At 39.0% G+C, this 18,711-nt stretch overlaps 1 protein-coding gene across 4 annotated transcripts in view; it reads right to left on the bottom strand.

Annotated features, from left to right (window-relative positions):
- The window catches only part of LOC123314911 (CUGBP Elav-like family member 4), a 550,340-nt gene that overhangs the window by 467,432 nt on the left and 64,197 nt on the right, over nucleotides 1-18,711 (bottom strand). For all 4 annotated transcript variants that reach the window (XM_044900366.1, XM_044900365.1, XM_044900364.1 and 1 more), the window contains exon 2: nucleotides 8,911-8,993. In XM_044900366.1, coding sequence (XP_044756301.1) covers nucleotides 8,911-8,993 — 83 coding nt within the window. The remainder of the gene's footprint in view (nucleotides 1-8,910; nucleotides 8,994-18,711) is intronic.

Consider the following 18,711-nt stretch of genomic DNA (forward strand, 5'->3'; position numbering starts at 1 on the left):
CACCAGCTTCATTCTCCAGACCTTGCCACTTCTGATCACTGATTTTTTTCCAGGGATGCAGCAAGATTTGGCAGGCACCGACTCACTTCTTTCGCAAAAATCGAAAATTCAGTCCCACCTTGGACCGACTCAAAAGACGAGCCATTTGTTCGTGGTGGAACTCGGAAATTGCCTTAGAGGTGGATGAAAATAGTAGCGAGCGATGGAGAAGACTTTGAACTCTGTTCATTCATCATATTCTGGAAGAAATGCATTTTCGACCATAAGGAAACGCAACGAACCAATTTTTACATCAATATGAAGAAAAATCCCGCTGATGAAAAACTCAACACTATCATTTTTCTACGTCAAAAATAGACATGTGTTCACACAACCAAAATCTGGGGGAAATAAATCAATCGACGATGATACTGGGAATTCGTTTGTGGATTTACTATAAAGGAATTTCATTGAAACACCGACTATAATACACAACGCTGACGCTTCCGCAACAATCTATGAATAATCGGTTTATAAATACTGAAAAATCTGCCGTTGCCAGCTGAACGATTTGTCGTAGTTTTCGGTGATGATGCAAGAGTAACGAAACCCGAAATCCAATTAATTTTCCGAACGCTTTAATTGAGACTGAATAATCACTAACGAGATTGATTCGGTAGAAAATAATTAAGCGGTTGATTTATTGGATAGTCTTGGAAAACACGTCGATCAATTCGATTGGATTTATTCGCACTGGAATGAAAGGACTGAAAGAGAAAAAAAGGCATCGAGGACATTCAAAGTGGGGATTTTTACGGAGTGAGTTGAAAAAAGCGATACACATTTTCAGACAAGAATCGAGTATATCCAAGGGAAAACCTTTTAAAAACAGTCTCATTTATTCGGATAATAATTCATGTCAGGCCAGTCAAAAGATGACTTGAATTGAATTTTTTGTGCACCGCCTGCTGCGGAGATGACATAATGATTACCCCCTACCTCTGAGAAACAAAAAAAGTTTAGGTTACGTTGGATTAGGTTACGTTAGATTAGGTTGCGTTAGATTAGGTTACGTTAGATTAGGTTACGTTAGATTAGGTTACGTTAGATTAGGTTACGTTAGATTAGGTTACGTTAGATTAGGTTACGTTAGATTAGGTTACGTTAGATTAGGTTACGTTAGATTAGGTTACGTTAGTTTAGGTTACGTTAGTTTAGGTTACGTCATTTAGGTTACGTTAGATTAGGTTAGGTTAGGTTACGTTAGTTTATGCATCACGTTATTCATACCTTGAGCCTTCTCACTCCATAGCTATAAGCAAGCATTCATTCCTTGCATAGAAAGATTGAAGAATCTCTTTCAAAACCGTTCAGGACCAACAAAATCGTACGCTTTGTACAGATCCGTTTTCCCCGTTTCTCTACGCCCAAATTCGGCCCAAAAAATAGACAAACGACAACGAATCGACGGACATCAAGATCCTATTTATTTCGATACGATTCTCTGTGTAGGATATCTTTTATAGAGTGTAGTTTATTGTAGACGAGACATTCTCGCGGATATTCGAATTCACTCGACCGTTCGGAGATTTCCTGCACCGTCTCCTGCTGAATATAAAAAGGTCCTTTGTCAAATTCGAATTCGATGGATTCGATACGAGGACCCCCGGCAAAATGAATTGATGAATGGTAGGAATGGAGAAGGATTATTCCGATTCGGTGGCGATTTTTGAACTAGGGGGAACTTTCATTCGAAACTGAATTTTATATTCAATAAACTGATTTGATTCAGATGCATACCGCCCGCTGATATAAATATCATCAAGTGTTACGATCTGAATATATGAACTAGACAATTTGCCATCGTCAGGGCCCTAAATGGAGAACGCCCCACCTCCACCGAAGAAAAGCAGGTGCTGAGCATGGTTTCGGTCTCATTTGACCTCATCAGAGAAACATATCTCCTTCTTCGATGGAAAACGTTTGGAATTGATGGACTCTTATTCAATACTGGCACGCGCTACTGAGTACTATCCAGTAGCACAGAGAAGAAATTTAATCTTTGTGTTTTTTTCTGAAATATATCAAGGCAGTTTGGGGAAGGATAATGACTGAGGCAAAATTTTGTAAAAAATACCTTGATCTACTGGCACAGACTCTCAGAAAAACCTTAAGAAGATATTGAACAGAATAGCACGTTGTTCATGTTTAAAGTTGTAGAAAAAATATTTAGCCATTTTTTGCTTGGTATTTCAGTATTTTCTACAAAGTAAATTTACTTCGGTCAAGGAATGAATTCAAAAATATGGGAAAACATATAATTAACGTTTATACAGATTGGACCGTTGCATACGAAACATCTACTTTGTAGATCGTCTTTGACTAGTACAAATATTTGAACCGTTGATTTTTGAGGTCGAAAGAAACACTTTTTTTATACCTTTTTTTTCGATTCTGCCCTGATAAAAAGATATAGCCTCTTTAAGTTTCCATAATGAGCTGTGCCACCCATGAAAAATCAAAATTCCCTTCAGAATAACCAGCTAAATCTTTTATGTGACACTACACATCTGTGGATCTTTTGAACCGAAGCGTATGCAGCCAAAGTACACAATTTCTTAAATTTCACAGATTCACTTTTTAATTTTTGAACATCAAATAACTCGAAAACGGTGCATTGTACGAGAAAATATAAAGAATATGTACTTTTATTTCACAAAACGCTCAAATATTCATTAGATAGCGTCCAACTTAGTTTCAAGAGTTGGGTTCTTTGAATTTTTTGTTTTTTTTATAGTAGGTAATGGTCATAATCAGAAAAGACGTGGGTGATATCTTGTTTCCGAAAAAGATTCATCAAATAAATGAAGAACTATACAGGGTTTTCATAAATTGAACGAACAAACGAAAAGGGGAGATTCCTTAAGTGAGTTTAAGAAAAAAAAGTCCCATAAACATGGGGTCGCAAACGTTTCGTTTTCGAGATACAGAGTGTTGAAGTTTGAATTTTTTTCAAAAAAATAAATAACCACAAATGCACCCACCTTCACTTTTTATAAAAACAACGTTCGATGTGTCAAAACTGGCACTGAATTCATTCACCACAGATTACAAACTGGCCTTCCTATCATAGTTACGAGAATTTCGAGAGAATCGTTCAAAATTTTTTTTCTCGAAATCGTTGGTAGATACGACAAAACTACAAGAGACCGAAAAGTTTAGTATAAGAACAAAGCTTCTTTTTACATTTTTTCAAATTAACAGTTGCTCACCAAAAAAAAGTTCTGCAGAAGAACAGGTGGCAGTGTAGAGAAAAAATATCACCCTGTAGATCTTCTATCGAAATTGCCATGTCACGTAGTGAGAACCCTAAAATGTAATATCTCTGCCAAATTTCAGTTGAATATCTTGTGAAGTGTAGATACTATAAGAAAAAAACTTGAAAAAAATTCAAACTTCAACACTCTGTATCTCGAAAATGAAACGTTTGCGACCCCATGTTTATGGGACTTTTTTTTTCTTAAACTCACTTAAGGAATCTCCCCTTTTCGTTTGTACGTTCAATTTAGGAACACCCTGTATTCTGAAATTCATTCAATTCGATAAAACCATTTGTGAAGTAAAACTAAAAATAAAATTTTTCATGGTTTTTCAACAGCCTGTATCTTTTGAACCGAGCCGATTAGGAAAAAATGGTATAGGAATAAAGTGTCCCTTTTGACCTCAAGAATCTACTGTTAAAATATTTGTACGAGACAAACACACGGCCTGTATTTGCTGTTATTTTCTCAAAACCTTAGCACTTCATTGTTAAACCATAAATAGTACCTAAATAATAATACCATTATGGCAGAAGGAAAAAAATTGAATTTTTTTTGCATTCTCTCCGAATCAACTACTTCCAGTCCTCTTATTCTGGTGAGTGCCGTTCTGTACGATCCTCGGTCGACGCAAATTTCAAGATTGCATTCTTCCCCCCAAAACCACCTCGCTCACAAGTCGAACTCGACGACCTCCGCACGCACGTTGGAGGAGCGGTTGGCTCCCATTCACCGAGCCCGCTCGTGCGTTCAACAATCCCCCCGTCCGCCCTCCTGCCTCCACCACCGCCACCGCCGTTTCAATCCATTGTGCCGGATTTTTACTGCCTCCCCTAACCTTCCCGTTCATGTATGAACGAGTAGAATGCTCTTACACCTTATTGAATTTCAACTGGGACGTTATATATTATCATCGCTCGTACGTCTTGTCGTTTGGGAATTTGTGGTTATTCTATGCGGCCCTGATGCTCTCGCGGTATCGCCAGTTTTATTCGGCCGTCCGGACTTGAAATGATTGCTTTTTTCGAATCCGAATGAGACGGGGGATTTCACGTCGGTCGGTCATGGGGAAGCAGGGTTTGGTTGCTACGAGGCCGGGGGCTATGTTGTCCTTTTTTGTGAATAAACGATTCATGTGTGTTGAGTGTTTTCTGTTGGACGTACAGGGTGTCCCGGGTGTACATATACCTACTCTTATCAGAGATAGAGAAGAACTAGCTGAGCAAATTAGCTATCAAAATTAATTTCTGGCCTTCCCCAGAAAGCTACAGGGTGATTTCCGAAATTCAGTTAAATACTGAGACCAACATCGAAGACAAACTTATGGACGGAATTTATTGGCACTTGGGAGGTTATTGACACTTCATTGATTCCCTAATTCTAGTTGAGGAGCCCACGACGCTTAATCAGGATTTACTCGAGCATCGTGGAATCGTAGTGGATTTTGGAGATAGGATGGTTGGAAGACATACATCATAGAACCTATGATGTATGCACTTTTAGCGATGGGGAAAGCGTCTGCAGGTTTTCAAAGATGTAAAAAACATCGCCAGGTGAACCCACTCGAGCTTGTCATATAAAGATACTGTATATACCCTACGCCAGGCTACGCCTCTCTGATAATAATCTGACAATTTGCGTGGTGGGGCTGACCGTACGGAAGAATTGAAAAAGGTTGATAAAATTTTTTCGAACGTGTCAGATTTTCAGAGGATTTATTAATTGGACCCAAAGGAAGCTACTGCGCAAGACACTGACGTGACGCAAGGTCACAGCGATCCTTCGAAAATGCAAAAAAATCGTTACTTGTACCTACTCGAGCGTGTCAGATTTTTATACGGATGGTTAATCCTGGTCTTGCTGACGTGTTGACCCATCAATCTGACACTAATCAGGGGGGGTTTTCTTAATCTGACATTTTGAAGATGATAAAAAAGTATTTTTCGAAATATCTCCCCTCCTATACCTCTAATCATTTTTGTATTCATCATGAAAGTTGTAGATACTAAAATTCTGTAAAACTTTCGTCTGAAACAATTTTACAGACTCTAAACCGTTTTCGAGCTAGAGGGCGAGGTCCTTAGCCATACAGGCGAAAGGGCAAGGTCAATGAAGAATCCCAGTGTAATGTACATTCATCGCCATATATCTCAGAAACGTTTATACTTAGAAAAAATTGCTCTAGACGAAATTTGTAGAAAATGTTATACTCCACAACTTTTATAATGTATGCGAAAACGATTTGAAGCCCAGGAGAGGAGACAATTCAAAAAAACTCATTTTTGTGACCACTATATCCATTTTTTATTGTTTCAGCTTGCTGACACTGTCAGATTATTTGCCTTCAGACGTTAGGTTTTCTATTCTCTCTCACTATGTCCTATGGACCCGGTAGGCAATAATTTCCGAGTGACGTCTTCAGTATTATAAATGAGGATTTTTTTCACGCATTTTTCATCAACTTTATAAAATTTCACATACCTATACGTAATTTACGGAATCTCGAAGGAGATGACGGCTACTGTCAAAGTCGAATGTCACATTATTTCTTGATCAAAAATGTCTCCAATTTGGAATGAGTTTGATTATGCATAAAACGTTGTATTACATGAGTGCTTTAGATATCTTTCATTCACTCAAAGAAGTGAAAGATGAAGAGTCACTGACACATCTTTGCTTGTGAAATGCCATCTAGCACATTCGATCAATAACAACGATTGAAATGTCAGACGTAACTCATTTCAAAAATATCAAAGCCTATTCCTACATCCCTCATACAATATCAACCATAAAACTTTCGAACAACGGATGAATTTGATCCACCGCAGTTCCCTGGCCGAATTCCTGAGAACTACTCACGACGGATTAGAGGAAACCTAAACCACCAAACTCCCTCGTCAGCTATAACGTCGCGAAATCCGACCGACAAACAAAGCGATACGAAAATTCCCCGATACGCGGTATCGACTTTCCCGAGGCGCGAAATCGACCGTGAACATCTCCGGAGAACAATTTCACGCGTCCCGACCGGTCGCGGATCGAGACGCGACCAAGCGACTCGAATCGTGCGCGATCCAAATTTCCGAGTCGACCTCGATTTCGCGATCCGCGGACGGGCGGGGGGGCCTGCGACGGACGTATTTTTAGAAACGCGAGGAATCGCATTCGATCCGACACGTATTCGTATCGGTAATTGCGTCGGTGCACCGCGGTTTCGATCATTTCGACGGGACATAAATCCGTCGGTCGCGAGAAGGGGGGCGGGCGGGCGGCCGCCGGTGGGGTAGACCGAGCAGACGGACGCGGTCCGCCGATTCATCGATCCCGAAAACGAGAGTCCGTCTGATGCGAACGCCTCATCTGGGCCCGTTACTCTCGGTTTTCTATGTGATCGTGTCGAAAAGACGTCGAGGTGAACCTACCTCAACTCAGGGCTCCTGTTTACTTCGAAGACTTTGAAAAATACCCTTAAAAATTACAAAAATAATTCAAAACACAACGGGAATTGAACCCGAAATCGCGGTGGAGGTTAAGAAAGAAGTTTCTTCTATGGTCCCGGTTTGATGTTCGGGGTTAGACTTTCATAACCTCACAAATAATTTTTATATCTGTCTTAATGATAGCGTTTCCTGCTCGATTGAATTTCATTATACGATTCACTTACATTTGATATACAATTTTGAGTCCAATAAAATGAATTCAGCAATTTGAGTGTTATGAATTCTTTCAGAAGATTGAGATATGAGTTTTTTCAGAGTGATTTTTGGATTTCATTGATTCGTATTTCGACATTCTTCCTTTCAATGTTCAATTTTTGATATTATTGTTTGTACGTCGATTCATCTTTTTGTTCGGTTTGTTTTGTTGCTAAGTCGCTTGATATTTTTGCAGCTTCACTTGTATGAATCTAACTCCTGGAGATGAGCTTGTAAGGCTCGAAACATGTAGAGTTCATACGAAGAGTAATTTGTCTTGTGAAGTCACTTCCCTCCCAATACTTAAGAAAGAACGGATAACGAATATCGAAAAGGAACAACTCTAATCTCAGCTGACTGATCAATAATCAATATAGAATGAAATCTTATGATCTTCTGGAAAATTCTGGAAAAACAGATGCCCAATAACAGAATTCATTAAAAAAACGGTCCTTCTAGAATTGTTATCCTAGAAGATTTCTTATGTCTTTTCAGGGTTAGCCTTCGACTCGTACAAATATTTTAACAGTAGATTCTTGAGATCGAAAGAAACACTTTTTCCCTTCACCATTTTTTCCGAATCAACTCGGCTAGAAGGATACAGGCTGTGGAAAAAACATGAAGAATGTTATTTTTAGTTCTATCTCGCAAACGGTTTTATCGAATGAAATAAATTTCCCAATATAGTTCTTCATTTATTCGATTAATCTTTTTCGAAAACAAGATATCACCCACGTCTTCCAATTTTCTCATTACGACCATTACCTACCATAAAAAATCAAAAAATTCAAAGAACACAACTGTTGAAACTAAGTTGGACGCTATCTAATGAATATTTGAATGTTTTGTGAAATAAAAGTATTCTCCATATTTGCTCGTATAATGCTCCGTTTTCAAGTAACTGGACGTTCAAAAATTAAAAAATATCTGTGAAATTCGAGAAACTGGGTACTTTGAGCGAATACACCACTGTGTAAGATCCACAGATGTATAGCGTCACAGAGTTTGCTAGTTATTCTGAAGGTCATTCTGTTTTTCCAGGGTTCGCACAGCTCATTATGAAAACTTAAAATGGCTATTACTTTTCATCGGGTCTGAATCGGAAAAAATGGTATGAGAAAAAAGCGTTTCTTCTGACCTCAAGAATCTAATGTCAAAGACTCACCATGTATAGATTATGGAAGATAAACGAGAAACGAAACTAATTCAGTATCAAAAAAACACCTATAAGTACAAACATCAACAAATGTTACAATCTAAACACAACGGAATAGTCTTTCTGTTGATGCTTTCAGTGATGGTGGTCTGATGGTTCGATCTGTATCGTAACGCCTGTTGATTTTTATATCAATGGATGTTGTGTATCTCAAATAATTTCGAAATTTTGATCATAATCAAAAGTTGCCGTCTATTTGTTAATCACAAATTGTAAACAGAATTTATTGCAATCTTAGAACATAAACACATGGAATGGAGATTGACGTGCTATGTATTTGTTGTGGTACAAACACTCGATGCTTCTCTGTCTAGCGCGACACTAAGGCAGTGGCGTAAAATAAATAAATTTATATACCTTTTTGTACGGAAAATTGACTTGACAATGATGTCAGATTGAATGATCTCAATTGTGATTGGCGACACTAAGTAACTATCCCACTCCAGTCTTTGGACAACAACAAATGTTTATTTTCCATTCCTTGTAACTATGTTCCAAGATTGCAATTGGTGCGTCACGCACTCTGTGTTTACCGACAGGATTTTCAAAAGAAACAAACAGACCAATTTCCCTCGGAAGTTTCCAAATTTCGTGCACGCGAATACTTCGTCGGCCTGGCAGCGGGACATAGCAGCCGTGTACCATAATTCGCCGACAACTTTAATCCGGGCTCAAAAACTATCCAGATAACTTCACTTACCCCTGGCAACGTGTGCTTCTCATGCAGGGCGTTCTGGGCGTTGCGGGCGCTCTCCGGGTTGAAGTACGTCAGGAATGCACAACCTGTAATCACAACCAAAATGTCACACACGTGTACATTTAATAGACACAAACTATGCCCGTATGTCAACATTCCCATTGTTCAGGAAGAAGCGGAATTAACGCCGTTAATGTCGGACTAATTACACGGCTCGATTACGACCCATTGGTGGATCTGGCCTCTGAACAACTAGACGGTTGACATTTGAATTTTTTATGATAATTAGGGGGCTAAAGTTGAAAATCATCGTTGAGCGTTAAGGGGTGTTTGGGGTTTCGATCAATGATGATCTGCATGCGTTCAAAAGTCTGTATAATCATCTATTTCTCAGATTGAAAATATATGAACTTGTCGGTTAGATCAAGGGTAGGTTTAAATGAAAGTTTGCAAAAAAAATAATACTAAAGTCTTGCCCAACCCACAACACTCATGGTTGCATCGAAACTGAAGTAAAACCACACAATGTTATCATTAGTAACATCAAAGCACTACGTTTGATCATAGACCCTTCTGAATTCCACAGCCTTCTTGACGAGTAATTGTGTCAAACGCTCTCTATAATCATCTATATCTTCTATAGCTCCTAACCTAGTCTAATGGAGACATAATTGGATAAAAATAGTGATCGCTGATCAGGCATGATTCTCCTTGGATGTGGATCACTACCTATACAGGGTATTGCTACTAATAACCACTTTCCTTGATAACATTTCGTAGAATTCTTCTTCACAGGAAGGATTTTTAGAGGGCATTATAGCTTCAGGAAGCACCTAATGAGGATGGGTCTAGCAGATTCTGTGGAAAGGAAGCTGAAACTCCAAATCACTCGGCGCAAAAAATGCTAATGGCCCTAATTCCAAAATATCCTGTAGGAGAGAATGAAGTCAGGTGAAAAAAACAGTATCGGAAGTAGCTTCCCTCTAATTTGGCTAGGTTTCTACTTATCAGAGCTGATCATTTGGATCTATTATAGTCCTCAGTAGCCTTGGTTGCCATTGAGAACTGGTAAACCTAGATGTGTGTTTTCTTGGATGGTCAATTCTGGACAGTATCTAGAAGAATATATGTTCGGGATCTGCAAATCTCATATGATGGACCATGAGTTTCAGAAAGGATATACACCCCCGTCAGCAGTCCCACAACGACCCAAAGTTGGGGTCACGACAGCTGCAGGAGCTTTTCGATGTAAGCAGGGAAAAATAACCGTATTGAGCAAGTGTCATTGTTGGATAGCTGGGCTGTAGTGCTTTTCAAAGCTCGCAAAAGAGTCTAGAAGGTGTCTAGAAGGTGTTAAACTTGATGTCCTCATGTCAATCAAGTCAGCTTTTCATTTTCACTTGTAGGAGAGCATTTGGCCAGTTATTTCATGTGTTTTGAGACTCCAGGGCTCACAACTTGGCCCTACTTTCCGTTGAGATGTATGTGGGTCCCTTTAAGGTTCCTTTCGAGGTCTTGTTGAGCACCTATACACTTAGCTAAGATTTCTGCATGCTTAAAAGAGTTTTCATATCCTAAAGACATGGAAAGCTGGACCTATATACCAATTCGAGTACCAGCATGTCTTGAAAAATCAATTGTGTGGCTGGTTATAGAGTTGACTCACTCAAATCACCCTGCAGGATATAGATCCAACCCTCTAAGGTAGTTTTTGGGTCTCTACAAACCATAAATCGATGAGGACCGCTCGATTCGAGTTGCCTGCACAACAAGGTTATCCGATGCCGAATTTGCCCTGTCCAACGTCTGAACTTTCAGCATTTCATTGACCGTTAAAAGCGCAAAAACGGAATTCGTTAAAATATCAACCGGAAAATGGTGGAACTTCGGAAGTGCACTCTAATACGTCCAGTCGGGCTCGTTATCCAGACAGTCGGGACGTATCTGAACTTGCCAAATCCCATTTCATTGCGATCTGGTGCCGTTACTGCGACCCTAATGAAATTGTGTGCAGGTAAGTCGCTGCCGGAGGTTGGAAGCTGGAATAATAACCGTATAAAAGATATGTCATAAACTGTGTTTCGGTCCCACGTACTCGCGATAGCTGCAGCGATATAAAATAGATGAGGTTTACGGTATCGGGGACATTAACATATTTGGGATAACGTTTTATTGATACTTGGGAGCGTTTCAGAGGTGAAGGGAATTCGTCTATATTATTCACAGCTTCTTATGGGTAGTTATGAGCAAGGGCGGATTTAGGGGGGGGGCACGGGGGCACGTGCCCCCCCCAGACGGACGGATCTTTCTATACATACTTGAACTCTTAAAAATAAAAGTGAAGTTCATTTCTCACAGTTACTGCTGATTTTTTTGCTCGTCTGCTTGTTGTGCCCCCCCCAGAAAAAAATCCTGGATCCGCCCTTGGTTATGAGGATTGTATGGGGACCTTATCGCACCCAGTGCAGGTATTTCCTTGGGCATTTGCCCGGCATTGGAATTTCTCTCGATAGAGGAACCATTCACGTCTGCTGAGAAAAGAAGGAACACTTGAAATAGTCCAGAACCTTCATCATAAGCCAGGAGCAGAAGGAACCTAGCACCAAGTGTTCAAAAACCTTTTTTGGTTAGATGTATTAGTGAAATTCCTCCATTTATATATTTCAACCATTATTTCAATTAAAAACGGAATAGCGGTGAGTTTTTCTCGCCCTACATTCATGGTGTATGAACCCAAGGATAGAAGAAAGAGGCCCAAATATTCTGTAGTACTTTTCACTAAAACCAATTCAGCTGCTGCAGTTCCTAGTATTTTTCTATACTCAAAAACCGCTGTGCTCAATTATCTGTCGTATTGCACCTCTGGAACGTGATTTTCCAGAAGCCTGACTGCGTTTTCACGAGGGGTATGTGGAATTGCGCCTAAGTGCTTCATAGTCTCCCTGATTGAATGCCTCTCCGCAATGATATACGCCGGAGTATTTCATCGCTTCGTAGCAGTTTAGCGAGCCATTAATGTGCTAATGTATACGAGACACATCCACCTGCGTCTTGCTAGCCGGCCTTCATGGCCGAGCATCTATTCCTCGTACGCCTCGGAGGCATCAGCTGTAACCAATCGCGGCGGTTCGCTTAGCGAACTGAATAATTGATTTCCATCATCCATTACGTGGATATCGGATGGATAGAGGGACTTTCTCGGTTAGCGTCAAAGAGGGTCCACTGATCGTTCACCAAAAGATTCTTGTTCAAGGAGAAAACCAATATCTTAAAAGTGACGCCCCCCATTCTCTGGTTGAAATGTTTAAACGCTACACTGTACTGATGAGGGACAATGAACTCGAAACCAATCTACAGTTGTGTTTAGATGTTTTAATTTCTGTTTCTCCAGTTTCCGGTATGGTTTCGATAATGCCTCACATCTGCAGTCTGTTACTTTCTCGTCTAAGGCACTTTTTGCGTTCGCTATCAATGGCGAGGCATTCTGTCATGTGGAGTTTCCTCCTCACAGAATCTGCCTTCGTCAGTTTCAGTTAGACCTATTCTCATTATAAGCTTCTTGAGCGTGTAAGGAGCCCACTAAGATCCAAATACTGCTTAGATCTCGCAGTGTTAAAGTTCCCAAGAAACTTCATTATAAGCTTCTTGAGCGGGTAAGGAGCCCACTAAGATCCAAATACTGCTTAGATCTCGCAGTGTTAAAGTTCCCAAGAAACTTTGAGGAACGTTCCATCAGTCTCGGAAGATTCCTATTCTTTTTCGGTTTTTTTCCTCTCCTGAAACTCCATAATATCTCGGAAAAATCACCTGTCTGAATGAATATTTAGGTACAGATTAATAATTGGCATATCCTGTAGAATAATGAAATATGAATTGGATATTTAACTTCCTAGCTTTACTACATGAAAATTGACAAGCAATTTGATCCTGTGATTGCTTTTTCCGTGTGTTGTTCTGCAATGATTTCCATTTGTAGAACAGAAACCACGGAATAAATCCATATTGCAGATAGGGTAGGGGCACCAATTTGGACCATTGTATGACGAATGTCAACATTGATTTCATTTTACTACGACCTCCATCAGCACAGAATAAATAACGAATGTGAATATTCATCACAGCACAGTTATATTTTGAGTTATTGATGAATAAATGCCCATATCAAAAAGGGCTTTGCCGAACACAATTTCGTAATGATTCGATCGTACTCGATTCAGATACGAGTTGCAGTCTGTTCATTTTAGCAACGGCATGACGTCAGAGATCACTTGGAAAACATCGTTGACAGATTGTCGAAACTCCTCACTCAACCATCTGTCGTGTCTACTCAATAGGGAGTCCGCCTTCTGACCAAAATGATGTATTTTTCATGAAATATCCTTGACACGTCACATTTTGAAATAACCATTTCAACCGCTTCCCAAAACATATTCTTTCAAGTACTTAAAAATGAAAAAAAATGGGTATTTAATATTTGAAGCGTTTCGTTTCTATTGCACAAGTTGGCAACATCGACTGAAATTATCACGTCCATAGTGCCTGAAGTGACATAATGTGGCAGGGAAGTTTTTTTTTGTATTGAACTCTCGTCATATCCACCAAACCTCGGTTCCATTGATTTGTCAAGCCCTGTTCACGGAGCATACAGTACTCCGCCGAGGGTACCAAGGAAATATTTGATATGGAGACGACAATTCAAAGAATTGTCATTTCATCAATGCCTGCTAGTCATGAATCAGCGAAGAAATTCCCAGAAAGGCTGAAACATATATACATAAACTGTAGACCGGTTTCCGGAATTGTCCCTCATCAGTACAGTGCAGTGTAACACTCGTTTTCGAGCAAGCAAGGCGGCCTGCCATGAGGGATATTTTTTAATCCTCATCACGACTCGCCATCTGTCCAACCAAGACTGAATCAAGCCTCACTTACTCTGTAGAATCCTCTATATTCATCCATGACTCCCAAACAATACCACGTTATTTGGCAATATACAATTCATATCTGAGAGGCCAGAATCTTCGGCTGTGTGAATACTCAAAGCCATTTGTGATGAGTTTCTCTAGTGATTTCCTCACTAACTACTCCACAAAGACTCTGGCAACGTCTCTAATTCCGTACGATTCTATCTCTAGTCAACAAGTATTCGAAGCCGGCCGAGCCGTGAAATATATCTAGGCCATTTTCCACTTTATCGCTTCTGATCTTGGATGGAACATCCGGCGGACATTAATGAAGACATTCTTGGCACAAAATCATCGTTCATTTGTTGAAATCAGGGACCCAGTTGCCTCGGAATCGACGTAAGAGGGGTTCGTGCCAGAGCCATGGAGACGCCTCCTATGGACGGGATATTACGTGCTCCGCCTGATGACAGCCTCATTTTCGGGAGTGCACTGGGTCAAGTTGAATTTGAAGTTCCACCCGTGATTAATCATTCATATTCAATGAATTTCCTCAGTTGACGCTTTATTCTCGCAAATAGGGATTAGTCCTTCTGACGAAAATGATGTATATTCTATGAAATATCTTCGAAACGTCACATTTTGAAATAATTAAATTATTTTAAGTACTTAAAAATGAAAAATAAAAATGGGTATTTAAATTTTGAAAGCGTTTCATATCAATTGCACAAGTTGGCAACATCGACTGAAATATTCCTTGATAATAAAGGACAACAATACATTATCTTGATGAGATAGACAAAGATGGCTCTCTATGAAGTCTGCGACGAACAAGGAAGGTCGTAAAATTTTATGGAATTTTTATGGCAGGTTGCTGTTGAGGCTCGCCAGTGAGTACGCGCCTTATGATGTCTGTACATCAACAGCTGTTACTTAATAAACAAACCATTGTTCTTTTTATTTTCTAGTACGCGCTGTTGCCTAATCGTAAACTAGAAACGAAGCGATTTAAATTTCAAAACCTCATATTTGAAGAATGATTTTGAATAGTTTCCGCGGTGCATTTGAAAAATTCATGAATGAAACTCATAATTATTATGTTTAAACTATCATATGCTGTAATATCCCAAATTGAGGAGAATTCCCCTTTGCATGGAAGATTTCAAGTTTCACAAATGATAGATTTAGGGGAGACTAGGGAGCATTGATACATGGGGAGGCTTGATACAGGCTTATATCCGCGGTATGTAGCCGTTTTCAAAAGTAATATACTGGTGAACACTATTCTCTGGCAGAAGGCACTACGTGACCTCAATCTGTAAGGCTAACGGTAGTTTGTTCCTGAAATATTCAACAAAGAGTGTTTCGAGGTGAGAAATTGTAAGTATTTACTCACGTTACCTAAGGGTTTTATGATCATGCATTAATTTTTCGGCATAAAAAAACATTTGACTGGGAAATATGCATAAAACTACTTAATTTACTGTTTTATTACGTTGCCAAAATGTATGGGTATAAAATGAAAACATGAATTACTTTAAAACTTGCTTTCAGGGAGGTTTGAGACATTTAGGGTGGGGAGGCCTGATACATGTATCATCTTTAAAAAATATTCCGGAGCTGGTTGGACAAGCCTACATAAAGGCGTTTTTTACCATCCAACCTACCTTCTGAACATGTTTCTGCACCTACGGGACCAAAGCAAACCAGTATCATTGCTGACCTACCTACTGATCTACTAATTCTGGATCAGGCGTCAGGTGTGCTCGCAATGGTGCCACGAAGAATGTGACCGTGTTAGAAATGGCACAAAAATGTTTATGTGTCTCATGCCTCCCAGTACACCGTATCAATCCTCCCATATGTGGGGAGGCTTGAGACAGTTTGCATGTTTTTGTGTTCAACTTTTTTTACAGAATATTATGTTTATGTTTTGAGAATTCTATATTTATTTCGTTGAACGATTAATCGAAGAATTATATAAAAAGTCCTGTTTCCTCATGTAATTCATCTTACAAAAGTAAATATTCCAAAAACGTATCAACCCTCCCCAGTCTCCCCTACATAATAATATAATATATTATTATGTATAATGTATAATAATACATAGTAATAATAATACACTGCTGAAAATTGAAGTGTTGATGTACATACCATGTGGAGAGGCATATGTGGAGACCTATATGAAATATGGTCCTCATGACACTTGATGAGTCCTACAAGAAAATAATTTCTTGTGCTCTATATTTGCGATAATGGGTTATTGCTACTTATCTACTGTTGTCCAGTAAAAATTGTGGATTAATTGTACTAGTTGAAAATGCCTTTAGAAGCCTCAAAGTTGGTTAAACAAAGTTTCAACCCATGCATGAAGTTGTAATTGCAATCATGGAAGTGCCGCCTTAATGGGCGTAAAGATCAAGAGGTACAACCGTCAAACAAGATCGGCTCGCCAGGAGAGGCTTCACTTCATTACCAAAATCTTATCTCATCATTTCCAACAACCACGTCCCTCCAATAATGCATCGTTTCTGCTCTTACGTTTCCATGTCACCTGATCCGTTTCCGGTATACTCTACAATTTTATCGACCCTCTTCAGAATGACTCATTCTACGAACCATTACGTTCCATAATAAAAATTATATTCGAGGTCCCAGAGAGAGTATGCATTCTCACGTAGGTCAGCACCTATCTCCGATCGAAAAGTACAAGGTTGCATTTTGATGAGTCTGTGTGTACACACTTTAAAAACAAAAACATGGCAACGTTTCGTGACTGAACTTCGCAGGACTTCAGTCTACCTCTTCACGATTATTTTCCTGGTCGCGTGACGAAATAAAAACGGCCATCAGATAATGACACCGATCTTATATAAACGCCGCAATAATTATCTCATTCATTATTTACTCACGGGTAACATGCTACCCTGTATATCGATAACTATGCATTTCACATTTTTATTTGCTCTTCTGCTGTGAAGAACTACGATGTTATCGAAGGGTATTTTATTCAATGGTGTGGCAGTTAAGAGTTAAGAAGTTACGAAATACTCTGTTCTCATCCAACAAACATAAGTATACCAAAATTTTTTTTTATTTTGATTTGTCCAATTATTGTTTTTCAAACAGTTCTGATCTGTTGTGTCTTCGATGATAAAAAAACTAGAAATTGAATAATAAAGTCCACATCATTTTGTGAAATTGACGTAACTTATTCCATAGAAGATTTATACCGGATTTTAATCCAGTATCAGCAAACTTCATTCAACAATGCAAAACAGCCGTTTCAATCAAGCCTGCCGAATTCAATCTAAACTTTATGCCCCGTGATCAGAATGTTCCCATAAAACGAAAAAACGTCGAGAACAAAAACAGATCCTTTTTATCCTGTCGATCGATCACAACAACGCATATCTGAAAGGATGGGAAAATTACAGGTATAATTGGAAAAAAAATTGTGACGAGTCCTCACATCGAATGCGTATTCGCCATTCTATACCGTACGGGTTGTTAATCGAATGGCGGCATTCTATTTTTCGTAAACGTCCGAATTAATTGAATAACGGAATCGATGAAAACAAATTGATATACGCTTGCGCGAAAAATGCTCGTTGTGTTCAAAAACCACAGTGGATTAATTGTTCGGCAAGGAATGGAATGTATGTTATATTCATGTAGCGACGTGTATGCATATTTCATTGAATTTTCAATATATAGGAATTTGGAATTTAATTCAGTCAGTTCCAAATGGATGATTGATTTGATGATGAAATAATACACAATGTTCAACATATAATATTGAGGAGAGTTTTCGGTGAAGAGGAAATTGAGTATCAGAGACCCTTGCATCCCAGTGTGAAGATGATAAAAAAAACCAACATTCACCACGATGATAAGTAGTTGAAACGAAGATGGGAAAAAACCTTCCTCTCAAACCTGGAAAGTAGTACCAGTAAATGGTGAACAGAAGACAGGAACAGGCGCTGGACTATTCTGAGCTGGCCTCAGATATTCACTCTCCCTAGGCCAGTGTATTTTAGGTAGAAATATGTAGGGAAAAACCTCAAAAGATCAGTGATACATGTATATTCACCAATTATAGGAGTTGTAGCATTAACTACTGCAATTCTCTTTACTTTTTCATATATACATATTGCATTATTCACAAATAAGAAAGTATAAGTGAGGTTCCTTTAGAGATTGGTGGTTTCCATTTCTTGTCATCGAAAAAGCTTTTCCCTTGAGAATAACGTTCATCATGGTATTTTGAAATACCGTTTTCCCATTTAGTAAAAAAGTATTAACTGTGTAGACGCGAATGATAATCCACGAAATGTCTGATGGAAAACAAGGTCAATAAAAAGAATCAGTAGAGATATATTCGAATTCATTAACTCCGGATTTTTGGTGTACGCATAAAGTAAAACAAAACAGTTTCTGAAATTGAAATTTGCAGGTGATATTGAGCACTATATGTATACTCACGATGAACCTCGTCCACACTGGAAATATACACATAGTAAGCCTCGAATGTTTTCCACCTGGCAGAGTGGTTTAATGGAAAACAAACAGGTTTGCGAAAAAAAAGCGGAGAGTTCAGCAAATATTCATCAAGCTTTTTAAGCGTTCTCTATCGAACGGGGAGGAATTCTTGATTCCTCCGACCGAAAAGCAGAGGGATATTTCAGTTTTTACCAGTTAGATTCATTAATAACCACAAGATAAAGATGGAGCGTGAATTATTCAATGACATCTTTCTGATATCTGAAGTCCACAGATCTGAAATAATTTAGATGTTTGGAATAAATTTTCTTTCATGCGCCTCATACTTCTGCAGATTCAAAGGGTCCAACAGTCATCTTCACCAGAAATTCTTTTTTTTTACTATAATTGTTAACTT

The sequence above is a fragment of the Coccinella septempunctata genome, chromosome 6, assembly GCF_907165205.1.
Source record: "Coccinella septempunctata chromosome 6, icCocSept1.1, whole genome shotgun sequence".
In the NCBI taxonomy this organism is placed as follows: Eukaryota; Metazoa; Arthropoda; class Insecta; order Coleoptera; family Coccinellidae; genus Coccinella; species Coccinella septempunctata.